Source organism: Leptopilina boulardi, unplaced genomic scaffold, assembly GCF_019393585.1.
Source record: "Leptopilina boulardi isolate dan_hultmark-lab unplaced genomic scaffold, ZJU_Lbou_2.1 LbouV2_384, whole genome shotgun sequence".
Lineage (NCBI taxonomy): Eukaryota > Metazoa > Arthropoda > Insecta > Hymenoptera > Figitidae > Leptopilina > Leptopilina boulardi.
The window spans coordinates 1,550,059-1,569,033 of NW_026137956.1; the positions used below are offsets into that span (position 1 = coordinate 1,550,059).

The 18,975-nt window shown below is 25.6% G+C and overlaps 1 protein-coding gene across 2 annotated transcripts; it reads left to right on the forward strand.

The window, feature by feature from the left end:
• The first annotated feature begins 1,082 nt into the window (after positions 1 to 1,082).
• Positions 1,083 to 11,179, forward strand: LOC127288295 (glutathione S-transferase-like). Of its 2 annotated transcripts, none has more exons than XM_051315669.1 (4): positions 1,083 to 1,247; positions 4,660 to 4,795; positions 10,408 to 10,575; positions 10,657 to 11,179. In XM_051315669.1, exons 2-4 carry the CDS (start codon positions 4,663 to 4,665, stop codon positions 10,962 to 10,964), a joined length of 609 nt encoding a protein of 202 aa, XP_051171626.1. In that variant the 5' UTR covers positions 1,083 to 1,247; positions 4,660 to 4,662; the 3' UTR covers positions 10,965 to 11,179. The 2 variants fall into 2 exon arrangements, with proteins under 2 accessions (XP_051171626.1, XP_051171627.1); XM_051315670.1 differs by having other exon boundaries at positions 1,114 to 1,247; positions 4,645 to 4,795.
• Positions 11,180 to 18,975: the final 7,796 nt, after the last annotated feature.

An 18,975-nucleotide genomic window follows, 5' to 3' on the forward strand; every position in this document is an offset into this window, starting at 1 on the left:
TGTCTTACATTTCAATGTTTTTTTAAATGTTTTGTAAATATTTTGTTTAATTGATAATTATTTTCAGTCGAATCAACGTGGTGAGCAATAATATTTCTTTTCAATATTATGATAATTATTTATATTTTTTCAGGAATACGTAAATTATTATATCTTTAATTTATTAATATATAATTATATGTATTTATTATATTATATTTATCATATATATGAAAATTGTATTACACTGAAAAAAACTTATTTGATTCAAATAATTAGTTACTTGACTATTATCAAATAAATATTTACTTGAACCAAATAAATTTTATTTGTATTAAATAAATTGTATTTGAAGAAATAATTTATGTATTTTTGATACAAATAAAAATTTATATGATTCATATAATAATTATTTAATACAAATAAATATTTATTTGATAATAGTCAAGTAACCGATTATTTGAATGAAATAAATTTTTTTTCAGTAATTAATTAATTAGATTTATTTTTCTGGATACTTTTAGTATAAATTGATATTTAAATTAAACAACATTTTAATTATTTGAGAATTTCGAGAATACTTGGGATTTTAAATTGAATTTAAATTAGAAATTTTTTTTATTTAATCTGTTATACTATTGCAAATTTTTCCGATTTTTTTTGTGTAGTAAATTTTATTTTTCAGCATTGCGATTGTTTAAATCGCAGCTGTTTTATTTTTTTTTTTTTACTGTTAGTGTTATTGTAAATAAATTTTAGACACTTATACATATTTTAAAATTAGATTTTAAATATTTTGAAAAATACAATAGTATGAAGTAATAAATTAACTTTAAGTTTATTATATATTATAATTATAATTTATTCATAATTTATACTCCATACCATTATCTATGTTTTTCAGAAATATTAAAAATTTAATTTTAAATTCTCTGCGAAAAAATCGGTTCGGATAATCAAGGTTCATTCCCAACCCTGATTTTACCTAAAGAAATGGTGGTATGGTAGAGATTAATGTTATCATCTTCGAAATAGTTTCATAGATTTTCGATAAGATGTCACTGTACATCATTTGAAAAAAAATAAAAAAGCTTCACTGTTTTTTGTCTCTCTCTCTCTCTATTATACGTTACCAAAACCAACGCGTTCCATTTTCAGTGATTTCCAGCCATTATAATTTTTATTTCTCAGAGTGAAGCACGTTTCACGCGTTCGAGGAAGATTTAATTGTTAATTCTAAAGATATTAACTGAAAACTAATAAAAAAGGTAAGTAGATATTCTGCTTTTTTATTTAAATCTTTATTATAGTATATTTTAAATAATTATTTTAAATGATAATGGTATTTTATAAAAGCCGGCGACGCCACTTGTTTTTCTATTTAATAGTAAATTGTCTATGAAAAAGTTTTTAACGTTATTTAATGATTTCTTCAAATGATCGGAGGATTATTGAAAAGAAATAAATTTATAATGAATTTCACAATATAGAATACGAAAGATAAGGCAATTTATAATATATTACTGAATTTTGAAATAAATCTAATTTACGAATATTTTCAATAAATCGGAAAAATATAATTTACATCGTAAAAATAATAGAAAATAAATAACTAATGAATTATATTGTTTTATTTTTGTTGTATAATAAGTATGTAGTAGCTGTTTTTTAATGATAAAAATTTAAAAATATACTCTTGGCCGTATTGATAAACAGTAACCGGCGAATTATAGAGACGTGTATATGAAGCGATAAGGGCGTTGGTTTTTTTTAGCTATATATTGTCTAAGTAGATGACAATCAGAAGATAAATAAGAATCATTTACACAAACTTAATATAAAAGAATTTTATGTACATTATACATGCAAAATTATGTCTTCAAAATAACAAAATTTTTATTAACAATTTTTATATTTAAAAAAGAAATAATTAATTATTTATTCAGGCCTCGGATTATACGACTTTTTCGACTTATTTTAATAAAATACGACTTTTTTGACTTTTCATTACATTTTTTTAGAAAATTTTTAAACAACAAAATACGTTTTTTAGTATTCAATGCAAATTCAGGGTGTCTACTAGTCCTGGAATTTGAAAAAAAATGTCTTGGAATGTTCTTGAAAGTCCTGGAATTTTAATTTTTGTCCTTGGATTTTTTATATTTTGCTTATAAATTTTCAAAAATTTATAATTTTGTCAATCAAGTTAAAAAAAACTAATTAAATAAGTAAAATGAAAATTTACTTAAGTTACGTAATGTAATATTTATTAAAATTGTTGTTTTAATTAAATTTCTGACAACAGAATAGTTAAACTAAAAATTATTTTATTCCTTAAGGTATTTGTCGCGATGATGTCGTGTTCGAAAATCTTTAAAAAATTTTTTTCATTTAAAGCTTCAGAATTATGAAAAATATTATTTCCTATTAACAAATTTTATACAGTGTTGACCAATTTTAAAATATCTCTACTCTTTCTTTTTAAAATTCGTATGCAATGTTGTATTATTTTTGACAACAATATCACTTACGGTGTATTTGTTATATAAATGGTTCAACTTGTATTTTCAATAACTTCTAAAGTAAACGGTAGTTATTGTTTATTTTTATTGTAGATAATTGTTTCCTCAAAATGTCCCGTACTCTCTAAATCTGAATAAGTGAAATTTCATTTAAAATGTGTCAAAAGTCTTCCACGTAGAAAAATAAGTGTATATGCACTTTTAAATAAGTGGTTTTCACTCAAAAATAAGTGAAGTTTCACTTATTTTTAAGTGCATATACACTTATTTTTCTACGTGGAAGACTTTTGACACATTTTAAGTGAAATTTCACTTATTCAGATTTAGAGAGTATATTAGTTTTTTATTAAAACTTGACGATTCTTTCAAAAATTAAAGAATAAAATGTAACAATATTTATGGGTTTGGCACAAAATGCGTGGTAAATGCTTGGTTTTATTATATTGATAAATAGCTTTAGAATACTCAAGTTTTCAAAAACATCTGACGAAAGCGAATCTACGAGACAAATACTTTAAGGTCATCCAATTTAATGTCCTGAAAAAATAAATAATTTGTCCTGGAAAATTCCTGGAATTTTAATTCAGATTTTTAGTATAGACACCCTGAAATTATTTAACAAATATTTAACTGAAATTCTTTTCTAAATTAATTATTTTTAATAGGTAATTTTAATGAAATTCTTCACAAATTCAATTATCTAAAAATATTTTTCAATTCAAATTCTTATGAAATATAATAATTGTTTATAATTTTAAAAAAATTACCAAATAAAATTACTAAAAAATTTTAATTTAAAATCACTTTAAATTTAATTATTTGCAAAAATAAAATTACGATTATTTTTAATGATTTTTACAATATTCTTCGAAAATTCAATTATCTTAAACTATTTTTCAATTAAAAACTATTGGAATTCAATTTTTGTACGTGATTTATAATAAATTCTTCATCAACAGAAATCACTAAAAAATTCTCTTATTGTAATTATTGTCTGAAATTGAATTGAAATTTTGAAATTCAATTATTTCCAAAAATTTTAATTTAAAAGCTTCTAAAATTTAATTATTTCTACAAATTTTCCGTATAAAATTTTTTGAAATTTAATAATTTCAATTATAACTCTCCTGAAATGCAATTATTTTTAATGATTTTTATAATATTCTTCGAAAATTCAACTATCTGAAACCATTTTTCACTTAAAAAGTTTTCAAATTATTGTATTTTTGTCTGCAATTTCTAATAAATTTTTTAGTAACAGAAATCATCAAAAAATTTGTAATTAAAAATCACGTGAAGTTGAATTAATTTCAAAAATCAAAATTGTAAATCTTTGAAAATTTAATTAATTTTAAAAAAATGTTATCTAAAATTATTTGATAAATTATTTTTAGTTCCGTAAAATTTAATTGTTGTCTAAAAATTAAAAAAATTTTTTGAAATTCAATTATTTCTAAAAATTTTAACTTTAACTCTTCCAAAATTATTATTAAAAAAAAAATTTTATTTAAAAATCTGTAAAACTCGATTAAGTATTGCCTGAAATTTTTTTTATCATCAAAACTGAAAACTATGACAATATTTTTAATTCGAATAAATTTGCTTAAATCAGACTTGAAAAAATTATAAAAATTCGGTATTTAAAAATTATGTTAAATAAAATTTCGTTTACAAAGAAAGTAACTCAAATACTAATTCGAAAAATGAAAATTCGTCTAAAAAGAAATTCTGTCAAATAAAATTCTTACAAATGAAAGTTCTAGCTAATGATTTTTATGGGATATTCATGCGCCCCACTAAAACGACTTTTTTTTGTGCCTTAAAGTCTATCTAAAGCCTATATATTGTATATGAAGCGAATATGCAAAATGAGTAATGAAATTAAATATAAATTTTTATTAAATTTTAATGAAGTTGTACATTAAATTTCAATAATCATTTTGTATATTTGCTTCATGTATAAAATATTAAATATAATATTAATACAGATTAAATTAATATACACTTTTACAGCATTAAAAATACAATGTTTATACAGTAATTTTTTAAAGTGATAAATTACTTTTTGATTTGTTCCGATCGTTTGTTTAATTTTTTTTTAAATTAAACATTCTTATTATATGTTAAAAACATAACAAAATAGTTTATTATTTTTCAGAAAATGCCAAACTACAAATTAACTTACTTCCCAGTTAAGGCTTTGGGAGAGCCCATTCGATTTGTATTGAGTTATGCTAAAATCGATTTTGAAGATGATCGTTTCGATCGGGAAAATTGGCCAAAACTGAAAGATCGTGAGTTAAATTTATATATATATATATATATATATATATATATATATATATATTTATACAAAAGTAAATATTTAAAAAATATTTTTAACTTTGCTTGAAAATACATTTTTGGGAAGAAATTTGTATACGGATAAGAAAAAACTGCAATTTTCGTTTGTTATAATTTATTTTTAAAGAAAAAGTATTGATTTTGGTGCGTAAATAGAAAATTTAGATTTTAATTAAAAAAATTAAGATCAACCCGTGTGGAAAAGTGATGTGGGCCCCCAGCGGGGGCCCTTATGGATCGCCCTCATGCCATGAGGGCCGCATATGGATGATCCATAGGGGCCCCTCATGGAAACGACATGCTCATCGATGAGGGCGCCCGCATGGGCGATCCATGAGGGTGCCCCTACGGGCGCCCTTATGGGCCCTCACGTTTGCCCTCATCTTGCCCTCAAGTTTGCCATAATGTTTTTTAATCAATAATATTAATAATAAAAGTTAATTAATAATAAATAAGCTTAAGTTATTAATAAATAACATATTTATTTAATAATTATTCAATTTTAAATTAAATTCTTACTCAAATTGAATTTATTAATTAACGTTCTAATTAATTAACTGTCGGATATAATTAAAAGTAATAATAAATTAATTAATTAAAAAATTAAAAAATATGTAATTTATGCATACTATTAACGAATATTTTCATTTTTCAATTAATTCATACATAGAATTAATGATTAAACGCAAACCTGAGAAATAAATAAATCTAACGCATGGGGGGAATCGAACCTACGACCTACGGACTATGAGTCTAACGCTTTACCAACTACGCTACGCACGCTACTTCAAAACGAATGCTAACTTCTTGATGCTATTTAAACTTGAAAAATACCTAACAAAGAAAAGTGCTTAACATCATTTAGTTAAAGTTAAGATATTAAATTATATTTTCCAATCAAATGCAATTTATAAAATATAATTAATTATATGCTTTATGATTATTATCATGAATCATCTCAGGCGAATTTTCAAAAAAGTGTAAATATATTTTTATTAAAAACGCGTTTTTCGTTGTTTTGAATCATTGGAAACATTCATTTTTTGTTGATAAAAAAATATTTGATTTTTGGACTTAGAAAATTTTGCTAATCGATCATGAGGGCGATCCATGCGGGCCCCTACGGTGGCCCTCATCTATTTTGCCATAAGTGTGAGTGTTATTTTCAAAAAAGTGTAAATATATTTTTATTAAAAACGCGTTTTTCGTGGTTTTGAATCATTGGAAACATTCATTTTTTGTTGATAAAAAAATATTTGATTTTTGGACTTAGAAAATTTTGCTAATCGATCATGAGGGCGATCCATGCGGGGCCCCTACGGTGCCCCTCATGGATTCGCCATAAGTGTGAGTGTTATTTTCAAAAAAAGTGAAAATATATTTTAATTAAAAACGCGTTTTTCATTGTTGTGAATCATTATAAACATTAATTTTTTGGTGATAAAAAAATATTTGATTTTTGGACTTAGAAAATTTTGCTAATCGATCATGAGGGCGATCCATGCGGGGCCCCTACGGTGCCCCTCATGGATTCGCCATAAGTGTGAGTGTTATTTTCAAAAAAAGTGAAAATATATTTTAATTAAAAACGCGTTTTTCATTGTTGTGAATCATTATAAACATTAATTTTTTGGTGATAAAAAAATATTTGATTTTTGGACTTAGAAAATTTTGCTAATCGATCATGAGGGCGATCCATGCGGGGCCCCTACGGTGCCCCTCATGGATTCGCCATATGGATCAGCCCTCATGGGCCCCCGCCGGGGGCCCCGAACTCTTGAGGGCAAGATCGTGGCTTTTTCCACACGGGAAATTTTGAAAAATATTAAAAAAAGAAAATGAAAATATATAAATAAACATTTTTTCATATAAATTGTTTATGGCTCACATAAAGATTTTACAATAAAGTTCCCCGTATAAGTAAATTGGAACATACGTACCAAAAACAATTATCTTTATTATCAAAAATTTAACAAAATTATCTTTATTATTTATAAATTATGTTGGAACCAATAATTTCTGTATTTGAGATAAATACCATTTTTAATGAAATCAAATAATAATTATTTAATGAAAAAAAAATTATTTAATAATAGTCAAGCAACCGATTATTTAACTCAAATAAAATTTTTTTTTTCATTCTAGTATAGGTATCTTTTAGAATTAAGTTTATTATCTTACAAATGAATATAAATTTAATTGAATATGTAATAGTTCGATTAATTATTTTGCTTTCTCATGGAGGAAGCATTGTAATACCGAAATTTTTCGAACTTGATTTTTTGATGTATCTTTATATTTTTCGACCTCAGGAATCAAAAAATTACATTTTAAAAGAATGTAGTTTCTTGTGTGTTTGTATATATTACATTTTTATAAATATCTCGAATACTTTTTTTTAAATTGTTGGTCTCACTGGCGGACAAATAATGAGAGTACTTTGAGCCATATTAATAAAGATTAATTATTTTTTTTGTATTTTGATTGATACTAAAAATCTCTTTCTACAAACGCCCAGAAAATACAACTTAACATCTTTTAAAAAATTTTTATAATACTAAATAAGTTACTATAAACTGATCACAAAAAATCTTCATGAGAAAGAAAAGTGTTCATGAAATGAGCACAAAATGTTAATACATTTCAACTTGACAGCGGTATTTTTTTTTTATTAATTATTTTAAACGTTTTACGTTGAACAAGAAGTTAGAACTTGTTTTTCAATTGTAATTATCTTTTTTTTTGTATTAGCATTTTATAAATGGTATTATAAAGTATTAAAAAAAACAAACCAAAAAATGTTTCATCTAAAACGTTTTGAAATTTAATAATTTCAACTATAACTCTTTCGAAATATAATTATTTTAAATGATTTTTATAATATTTTTTCGAAAATTCAATTATCTGAAAGCATTTTTCAATTAAAAAATTTTTAAGTTCAATTTTTGTCTTTAATTTTTAATAAATTTTTTTGTAACAAAAGTCACAATTCCTTTAAACTGATTTAGCGGTCTGACAGACCGCTATTAAAACTTTCATCGCTTATAACTTTTTTTTAAAGCGTTCTAAATTATGTAAAAATAAAAAAATTAAAACGAAACAAAATAGAAATTGACTTTTTAATCATAAAAAATAAAAAATATATACAACAATTGACTTTACAAAATTTAAAATCAATAAAATAACATAAAAAAGGAATAGCGGTCTGACAGACCGGTGAAATCAGTTAGTGTGATTTTTCGGCACGTATCAGTTTAAAGGTTATTTGAAAGCATTTTTCAATTAAAAACAAAATTGAAATAAAAACAACCCTAACGTTGGAGAAACATACGAGTTTGAATCTAAAATTTAAATTAAATTTACTATAAAATTAATTATATAAAATAAACTATTAATTTTTTAAAATTAAATAATCGAAATAATAATCGAAAAGGAAAATTAAAATTATAAATGACTATAAAATGACATCTTATTTAACTAATTATATGAAAAAATAATTATAATAAAATGAAAATTAAATTGTATTAGCAATTTTTCAAGGTTACGAAAAGAAACCATTTGAATATATCTGAGGCACGGACGTTGAGAACCAAGGTGGGAGAAAGAGTTGAGCGATTGGACGGTCACATCTTGGAAAGGGTAAAATTCTGAAATTATACCCCCACCAGAGGACAGAGACTAGGTCTTTTACCCCTTCCGACACTATTTCTCCCACCTAGATTCTCAACGTCCGTGCCTTAGATATACTCAAATGGTTTTTTTTTTGCAACCTTGAGAAAATGTCTACAGTCAATCCTCCACAATGACGTTTTTCACAATGACGGTTCAATTTAGTTTGAATCTCCTCCGCAATGATGGATGGCGTAACATGATTTAAGCAAATTTCAGTGCCGTATTCTTTGGGAGTTAAGAAATGAAAAATAATCAAAGATGATTATAATATATTCCCCCACAGCACCGAAACTTTCCTAAAGATTTCCTAAAGATTTATTCGAAATGTTCGGAATATTTAATTGCAATTTTTAGTGAAAATTGTGTAAAGATTTAAATGTCCCACTTGAATAAATGTTCAGGAAAGTTTCACACTAAACATTTATTTAATCGGGACATTTGAATCTTTACACAATTTTCACTAAACATTGCAATTAAATATTCCGAACATTTCAAATAAATCTTTAGGAAAGTTTCGGTGCTGTGGGGGATATTTAATTCTTATTCTTATAATATATTTAATAATTTTAATGATAACTTATTATTTCAACTAATATAAAAATATTGATAAATAAATAATAGTTAAATTCAATTATTTCATATACATATTATTATTAAGTGAACAATAAAATGGAAAATTTTATAAATTTTTATCAATATTTTAATTATAATAATAAAAAATTATTTCATTAATTATTATAATAATTAATATAATTATTATCTTAATTACATTAATATGAATATTATTTATAATTTACACCGGACAAATAATTAATTTAATAATTAGTATGTTTTAATAAAGAATGTTTATTAAATTTTATTACGAAAAGTCCCCCAGTGTGTTCCAAATAAAATATGTACTGGGACAGCCCTGGAAAAGTAGTCGGGGGGTATGACGTAGGCACCCGTCAAAGTAAAAGATGAGAGAAGGGGAAATTTTAGGGAGATCCGTCATTGTGGAGGATTGACTATAAATTCAATTTCATTTTCATTTTATTATATATTTATAATTATTTGTTCATATAATTAGTTAAATAAGATATGTCATTATATATGAGGTATTCCATGCCAAATCGGAGACCATTTCGCTTTTGCACCTCAGATCTTTTTGAAAATTTTTTTCCTTTTAGTACTCATGAAGACTAGCTTTCACGATTTTTTTCAAATTTTTTCATCAAGCCCTTTAGGAGATATCAATTTTTGAAAAATTACGTCACTTTTTTTTTAAATGCTTGTAATTTCGCTAAAAATTGACCAAACTGGATCAATCTTATATCAAAATTTTTGTTTTTAAACGTACTTTCTAAAAAAAATATTGAAAGTAATTTTCGAAAAAAGTTTCTATTAGATTTTTGAGATTTAAGATTAAAAATTCATTTTTGTACCTGTGTGTATTGATCGATTTTTTTCAAATTTTTTTTACAAAAACTGCTCTAAATTTGACGAATTTTGAGCCTAGTTCGTTTTTTAATTTTGTGGTTTTGTATGGTCTAAAACAATCCTTATATTATGTGAAAGAAATTTTGGTGCGTAAAGTAAATTTCAGTGCGTAAAGTGAATCACTTTACACACCGTTTTAAAAAGAGCTTCTTTACACACACTTTTCGTTGTGTAAAATTTAACTTTAGAGGTTAGTGTTGCAAAAAAATTGTTATTTCGTTTTTTTTTTTAAAAAAGGCGTGCACAAGATAGTCCGTCATTTCTTACATTTTACATGTTGGACTTACCCTTAAAAATTCAATTATTTAAAAAAGTTTCAAATAAAAACTATTTAAATTTAAAAAAATATAAAATCGATTTTTTCGACTTTTTTTGAATTTAAATCAACTAAAACGACCTTTTTTTCATTTAGAAATGCCTTATGGTCAAGTTCCCGTTCTTGAAGTTGACGGAAAGCAGATGCATCAATCAAATGCAATTTGCCGTTATTTTGCTAAACAATGTGGTCTTGCTGGAAAAAATGATATGGAAGCTTATGAAATTGATGCCGCAGTTGAGACTATTCATGATCTTCGTGCAAGTGAGTGTTTTACATTCATATAAATAAAATTTCAAAGAAAAATTGTTTATTAAGTTTTAAAATAACTTTTTAATTTTTTAGAAATCGCTGCATACAGCTATGAAGCTCATGAAGAAGCAAAAGAACAAAAATTGAAAACAATGAAGGAAACTGTGCCTTACATATTGAAGAGAATGGAAGAACAAGTGAAGAAAAATGGCGGTTATTTCGTTGGTGGATCTCTTTCAATGGCTGATTTGACATTTGTCGCTATTTTGGACTATCTCAACTATATGGCCAAGTATGATATTATTGAGGACTATGAGAATTTGAAGAAATTGAAGGAGAAGGTTCTTGCTGTTCCTCAAATTAAAGAATGGGTCGAGAAACGTCCCAAGACTGATTTATAAAAGTTTTTTTATATTTTTCACTTTTTATTACTTTTAAATATGTTAAAACAAGTATCATATTGTTTTTTTTAAAAAAAGAGACTGTATTACTTTGTCGTTTAATTCATTCAATGAAAATTTTAAAGCCTTTAATAAGAGATTATCAAATGTTGTTATCATCGTAAAAAAAAGATGTCTTGTATTTTGCATTTTAATAAATATCAATTTTAGTATAACTGTCAGTGTTTTTATTATTATATAATAAATTCCATAAGTTAATTCATCATTACACTAATATCTTTGCGGAATGTTTTTTTAACAGGTGAAAAATTAATGAATCTTATGTTGATAAATTATTTTTATCATCATTGATTCCACAAATGACTTGTGTCTTTGTGTGTTGGAAATTTTGATAATCCAATTTATCTGGTACTTATCAGATATTTTTAGATAGGAATTATGCAAGAAGATGTAAAAGAAAATCATTGATTTCTCTTTTGGAATTAAAAAGTTTTATAAATAAAACTGATAAGAGGCAATTTTATTAAAGGGAGTCACCACATCCAATTTTGACCCACTTAAATTTAAATTATTAAACGAGGTTATAATTTTTTTCTTGCGTCATTTTTGGCTCCTAAAAATATATAAGATAGTCAAAAAAAGAAAATTTTAATTTTTGATCATTTTAAGAATTTTTATTTTTTGAAAAAATTAATATTTTTGAAAAATATATAAGATAGTCAAAAAAAGAAAATTTTAATTTTTGACCATTTTAAGAATTTTTATTTTTTGAAAAAATTAATATTTTTGAAAATCCATGCGAGATATTCTTAAGAAACATTAAAAAAGCGTGGAAAAAAAATGCCGATGAAAAATAGTCAAAATTGTGAATTTAAATTTAATTGGATCAAAATTGGGGGTTGTGGCTTAAATTATTTGGTTGTATTGAAATTTTAAATAGTGAATTTTTTGACTAGATGGAATTTTGTAGTGATGTTTAAAATATGATAGCACTTCTATTAGAACAGTTAAGAAATTTTGCCCCATATATTGTTTTGAAAGACTCAATTTGGACTAATGAGTTTTAGAGAATTATCACGTGAATTTTCATCGTTCCTGATAGGCCAAAAAATTATATATCTGTATAGGTAGACACATTTTTAAGATTTAATTTCCAACCATTGTTTTTTGTCATTCTTTATTGCGTGAAGTATACACGATTCAAGAATTCGTAGAAGTCACGTGAGTCTCGTTATTGTCTACCGAGGAAAATAAAATTGTTATATAAATAGGTGAATAGTTATTTTGCTTTTAAATATTTAAATGTCTTTATATACTATATATAAATGTATTATTGTTTTTTTTAAATCAATTATTTATTTGAAACGCCTTATCAGCAAAGTAGTACAGAATAGAAAATTGTTTATAAATTTCAACATTGTATATTCAAATCCATCTGCAATTGAGCACCTGGAAATAAGAACTCGCCAAGCGCTCGGCTGCACACTACAAAGCCAGTTAAACATACAAAAATGATGAAAAAATAAAATTCGAAATTTTTGATTTTTGAAAAATTCTATCTTGTAGGAAATGAAAAGGCGCATCTTTTTTTCCACTTGATTTTTCTCGTCGAATGAATAGTTTAATTAATAAATGTAAAAAACTAATAAATTTTTATTTCCAAATTTCATTCAATTTTTAAACATAAATCATCGTATCTTCGACAAATATTAATCAAATCCAATGAGATTTTGCATACTTCCGCGTTTGGGTCCATAGGATATAATGAAGTTTTCTGTAAAATTTCAAGTAGATTAATTCAATAGTTTAAAAAATATTGAATTTTTAAGATTGCGCGTGTAGCGCGCCAACGAGTAGGCAAGTGAATAGAATCGCTGAGCAGTTCATTACATGAAAAATTACCACTTTCTCACATCTTTTTTCTCTTAATTTCATTATTATTATATATAAATTGTTTTAAATTGGCTTGATAAATAATATTTTTTTTAGTATTTATCATGTGTATATATATATTTATTTGTTTATATTTAAAAATACAACTCAATAATAAAAATTAGAATGTCTTCTAGTAGTATTCAAAATGTACATATAATTAATACAAAATATTAATAACTATAAGTAGTCAAAATTTTTAACAATATAGTTAATTATACATTAGATGTAATTTTTTTAACAAAATTTTTTTCACATTTTTCAATATTGGTCGCAAAATAAAATTGACGATAAAATGTGTTAAATTTTCTATTAGAGCAGTTTTGACATCAGCTCTTAAAAGAAATTCTTTTCCTTACAACATTTTGTAAACATATTTAAGGAGATAATAGAAGTAGAATAATTGAAAAAAGTTATTTTAAAAAAGTCAACGTTATTATAATAAACGGTTTTTTCAACAAGCATAAATAACACATTATTTAAATAATATCTTAATAATTTTTGCAAAACTTTTCATATAATTTTGAAAATATTATTTTATTCGTATGTTTTTAACACATTAACATAAAATAAATTTAACCCAGTAGCAATAAATTCAATTGTTTAACCTAATTTAAAACAATTTATTTATAATAACAATGAAATTAAAAGAAAAAAGATGTGAGAAAGTGGTCATTTTTCATGTAATGAACTGCTCAGCAATTCTATTCACTTGCCTACTCGTTGGCGCGCTACACGCGCAATCTTAAAAATTCAATATTTTTTAAACTATTGAATTAATCTACTTGAAACTTTACAGAAATCTTCATTATATCCTAATACACAAATGTCTCACAGGAAGTTTTTTCAACTATGAACTTCCCCGCAGACTTTTTGTCGGCGAATATAACTGAGTATGATTATACCGACAGGTATTTGTTTATAATTAAAATTTGGTCAACAATTGAAAAAATTTCAACATTTTTTTTAGACTACCCTATTGAAAATCCCAACATGGGATACCACATGGGATCCTATGTAAAACCCCATTCCCCATATGGGAAACCATATGGTTTCCCATATAAATCCCCAGGGTAAATTGGGACAGGAATTGGCATAGGAAAATATCAAAACGAGGTTCCTCATTTCCCATGTCATTTCCTATGTCAAATCTCACGTCAAATATCATGTTAAATACCATGTTAATGATAGAACGTCCAAGCGCCCATCCTGCTGGAGGGTCTTCCGGCAGGACGCTTGGACAAGCCGCTGCGTACTGCCGGCAGGATGCTTCTCCGCACATTGCGCCATCCTGCCGGCAGGATGTTCCGTCATCCTGCCGGCAGGACGCACTTTATTTAAAACATATATTTCCATTAAATTTTCTTAAATTACCACATAAAATTTTATATATTATAAATTACCTTAAAAATTTCATAAATTACCATAAATTACCCTATAAATTTCCAAAATTAGTTTTCAAATTTTTCTTTTAGATATTATAAATTACCTCAAAATTTCATAAATTACCTCATAAATTTCCAAAAATTGCCAAATAATTTTCCATAAATTACCTCATAAATTTCCATAAATTACCAAATAAATTTTCTGCATTATATATTTTTTTTAATCTTGAATTTTGTTTGTATTATTATTATAACACTATGTATAAAGATTTGTATCCAGCGCAATCGCGGACGGATGAAAAAGACTCAGATGAGAGTCTTTCCGAAAAAACATTATAAAATTAATATGGATTCAGATAAAGATAAAAAAATATATATGGTTCGAAAGGTAATTAAAAAAGCTATCAGATCATGTAAATATCAAGTTTCTAAATTTAAATATCAGGGCTGGGTAATCGTATCAATAAACTGAGAAGAGTCCTGCCGGCAGGACCGGGCGTCGACGATCTAGCAGTAAACATTAGGTCAGTTTTACAAAAATTTAACTTCTTTAAGTTGCCTAGCCTTGGGGTTTGAATTTAGAAATTTAATTTTTACATGCGCTGAAAGCTTGTATCTTTACCTTTCCAACCATATATATTTTTTTGTGTTTATCTCAATCCAAGTTAATTTTAGAAAGCGATTTCGGAGGGACTCACCTGAGTCTTTTTCATCCTGCAGGAAGGACGTTGGACGTTCTATCATTAAATACTAATTGAGATCCTTTATCATTTTTTTGAAAAATTTTCCCATGTCATTTCCCATGTGAAATCCTTTATCATTTTTTTGAAAAATTTTCCCATGTCAAATCCTCTTTCGCCTTATCGAAAATACCCACATAGGAGAGCATATGGGAATCCACATGGGACACCATATGGGAATCCACATGGGAAATGGAATACGATTTCATGTGCATTCTTCCAAATGATAAAACAAATAGATTTAAGCATAGGAAATCATATAAGATTTCATATAGATTCTGAAATCTCAACCTAAGATTTCACATGGATTTTCATATAGGAAACAATATAGGATTTTATTCGGGAATTTTTTAGTTGGCTGCTTTATGCAGGTAGCAGTTTACAAAAAAAATTAATTATTTGATTAAATATCAAATAATAATAATGCAACTCATCTGAAAATAAAAAAAATTTTACTTTACTTCTGCCTTAGACTCTCAGCTTTTATAGTATTCCAGACTGATCTCAACTGTGAGAGAAAATATTTTCACCATCTGGTGGCGAAACAATGAAACTATAATGACGATCAACATCTATATTGAAATTTCCTATGTCATTTCCCATGTGAAATTCTCTTTCATTTATTCGAAAAATTTTCCCATGTCATTTCCCATGTGAAATCTTTTATCATTTTTTCGAAAAATTTTCCCATGTCATTTCCCATGTGAAATATTTATTAATAATTAATATTAATAATTTAATATTTGTCGAAGATACGATGATTTATGTTTAAAAATTGAATGAAATTTGGAAATAAAAATTTATTAGTTTTTTACATTTATTAATTAAACTATTCATTTGAATACATACTTATTTTTCTACGTGGAAGACTTTTGAAATATTCTAAGTGAAATTTCACTTGTTTAGATTTAGAGTGTACACTGCAATCTTTCGTTAATCTCACCATGCAAGCTTGTATCAGGTGGGACATTTGTTGCTTGCAGTAAGCTTTCTGCAAGTTTGCCGTGCAAGGTTGGCAACATTGCGCGTCAATCTTTCCGCAAGGTTGCTGCAAGCTTACGTGCTATCTGGGTATAGTCATTTAATTCGTTCAATGAAATTGAAAGAATTTAATAAGAAATTATCGTAAATGTTTATAATTATATATTTCATTACAATAAATATCATTAAATATTCTTCAAAAAAACATTGACATTTCTATTGGAACCAGAAACATAAAATTTGTTCATTTATTTAAACTGCAACGAAAACTCATTTTGGTAATTATAAAATTTTTTAGTGTATGCACAATTAAGTTAATTTTGAAATTTTACGCTTACTTTAAAGTTTAAACCAGTTTTGAAATGTTTGTCATATAACCGATAAGAATCTAAGATCGTAGTTAAAAAAACAATGTACACTTTTAGCATGACAAACAATGCGTCGTAAATTATCTATAAAGTTATACTTAAGTACATAGTTTCGATTACTTATATATATCCAGTGGAAAATTACAGAAAAATGTGCTGATTCGACATAATATGAACGAAAATTTTTTTTTTTTTTGATAAAACTGTTGATTTGACAGAAATATTAGTATATACTTTAACACTTGTTACTTAAATAATATCATTTGATATGATAATTTTAAAGTTAAACAATTTTTAATATATTTATTAATATTTATATCCATTTTTGTTATTATTATTATTTATTAATTAACCTTGTTAATTCCTATACGTAAAGTATAATCATGATTATTAATTTTACATTTTTTTCAAAGATAATAATTAATAATAATAATATGAATATGAAGGTAAATATTTTTTTCCACACACAATGCAATAATAATAATTCATTAGAAACTAATTCTGTGAATAATTATATATTATTTATTACACTTAAAGTAAAAAAAAAAATATTACAAAACATTGTAAAAGGTATACTGTTAAAAAAATATAAAAATGTTATAAATGTGGCCTTATTTTCATGTACCTAACATTAAGTAAAGAAGTTATATTACATGTACATAATTATTTTGTTGTGTTACAATAATTATTAGTTGTTATAAAATAATGATATGCCTATGTTATAAAAATAAAAAAAAAATAAATCAATTATATATATGTTACGGTCATTGTCGATTACTTGGGCATTGTCGACAATGCCCAGTGTCACTGGGCACTGTCGACATTGCCCGTGTGTTTTTAACAAAATTCAGTAAATTGTGATAGTGACCGGGCAATGTTATTTACGAATATTGAAAATAAAAAAGACGATAAATTACAAGAAATGCTTTATTTATTTATTTTTGCAAGAAAGGCTGCTGTGACATTTCGATGAGCATTTTTTTTCATTTTTTAAACACTTGCATCTGCCTTTAACACATCCTGTCTTGAAGTTACATCGTTCATAACCCTGAGCACCACTATTGTCGTTGCGTTTTTTAGATATTAAATCATTGAAAATTTCATTGAACTGGGTTTTATGATTTGAAATTTCCATTATGCCTGATACAAAATTCGCAACGACAATTAACGAAGGTTCGTTTCAAACTAATGGAAATTATTTGTCTTTACACTATACAGCCCACATAGCACGACTTCTTGCTGGGAGTTTACTGTAACGATATCTGTAGGGTTTGTAAGGTTACCGTGTAAATCTGCAGTAAACTTGAGGTCATCTTAAAACTTCCGCCTTACAGTAAGCTTACACAGTAAAGCTAAGGTTAATATAAAGTAATATGAAAATATATTAAAAATAATTATATTACCACTATTGCACCACTGTTGTTTTGTATAAAAAATTATATATTTGGTAAAGTACTTTATGAACCCCAATAGGGTTTGTCAAAAAAAAGTTACTGCGCAGCCGTATGTGCCATAGAAAACTACTGCGCATAAATATTAATAAATTTTATTTATTAACAACATTCTATGTTTACAGTAACCTTACATCAACCTTACAGTAACCTTAAAGGAAGCTTACAACTACCTTACCGTGTAAGCTTACCACAACCTTACCATGTAAACTTACCACGACCTTACTGTGTAAGCTTACCTTAGCTTTACTATGTAAGCTTACTGTAAGGCGGAAGTTTTAAGATGACCTCAAGTTTACTGCAGGCTTACACGGTAACCTTACAAACCCTACAGATATCGTTACAGTAACCTCCAAGCAAGAAGTTGTGCTATGTGGGAGAGTAATTAACTGTCGAAAGTTTGTTTACATTATTGTGTAATTAATTTTGTTTATTTCATGACGTATTTGGACAATATAATGAGCTATTATATAGCATATATTCAACATTGCCCGGAAAAGTTAAATGATATGAATATTTTTAGACATTGTCCGGGCAATGTCGACATTGTCCAGTGACAAAAAATTTAAAGTTACTAAATCACGTCGCGAACATTATATTTTTGATTATTAAAAGCATGAAACGAAATAAAAATTACTAATTAATATTATGGTCAATGAATTCAGAAATTCATCGAATTTCACATATGGACGATTCTCCGCGTAGCGTACAATTTATTTATTGCTATTATTAAATTTTTTTTTACAATTTAACAAAATTTAAATTATAATCTTCAGGATTAGTGCTTAAGAATGAAATATCCGTGGTGGATCGGCCAAATTATTCATAATTTTATTTTATTCCCACTGAATAATACACGCGTTTTATTGAAAAAGGCTTCACCATGACATTGAGGCTTTATCATGACGCAAAACTAATATTGATTTTTTTAAACAATATATCAACGATTTTCAATCTGTTTCGTATTCACGGCATGTATACTTGTCAAATTAATAAAACTACATTTTATTTAACAGCAAATATTAATAATTATTGAATTTATTGTAAAATATGTGAAGGCTTCACCATGAGAATTATATGATTCCCTATGTAAAATTGTGGCTTTAAAAGTATAAAAACAAAAAAATTAATTATGAAATAAGTTTTTATAAGAG

What these genes read in the sequence shown, in the direction of transcription:
- LOC127288295 (XM_051315669.1), top strand. Translation starts at nt 4,663, where the DNA reads ATGCCAAACTACAAATTAACTTACTTCCCAGTTAAGGCTTTGGGAGAG. An exon ending in TTGGCCAAAACTGAAAGATC is followed by an intron (nt 4,796 to 10,407) that starts GTGAGTTAAATT and finishes TTTTTCATTTAG; the next exon opens with AAATGCCTTATGGTCAAGTT. An exon ending in TATTCATGATCTTCGTGCAA is followed by an intron (nt 10,576 to 10,656) that starts GTGAGTGTTTTA and finishes TTAATTTTTTAG; the next exon opens with AAATCGCTGCATACAGCTAT.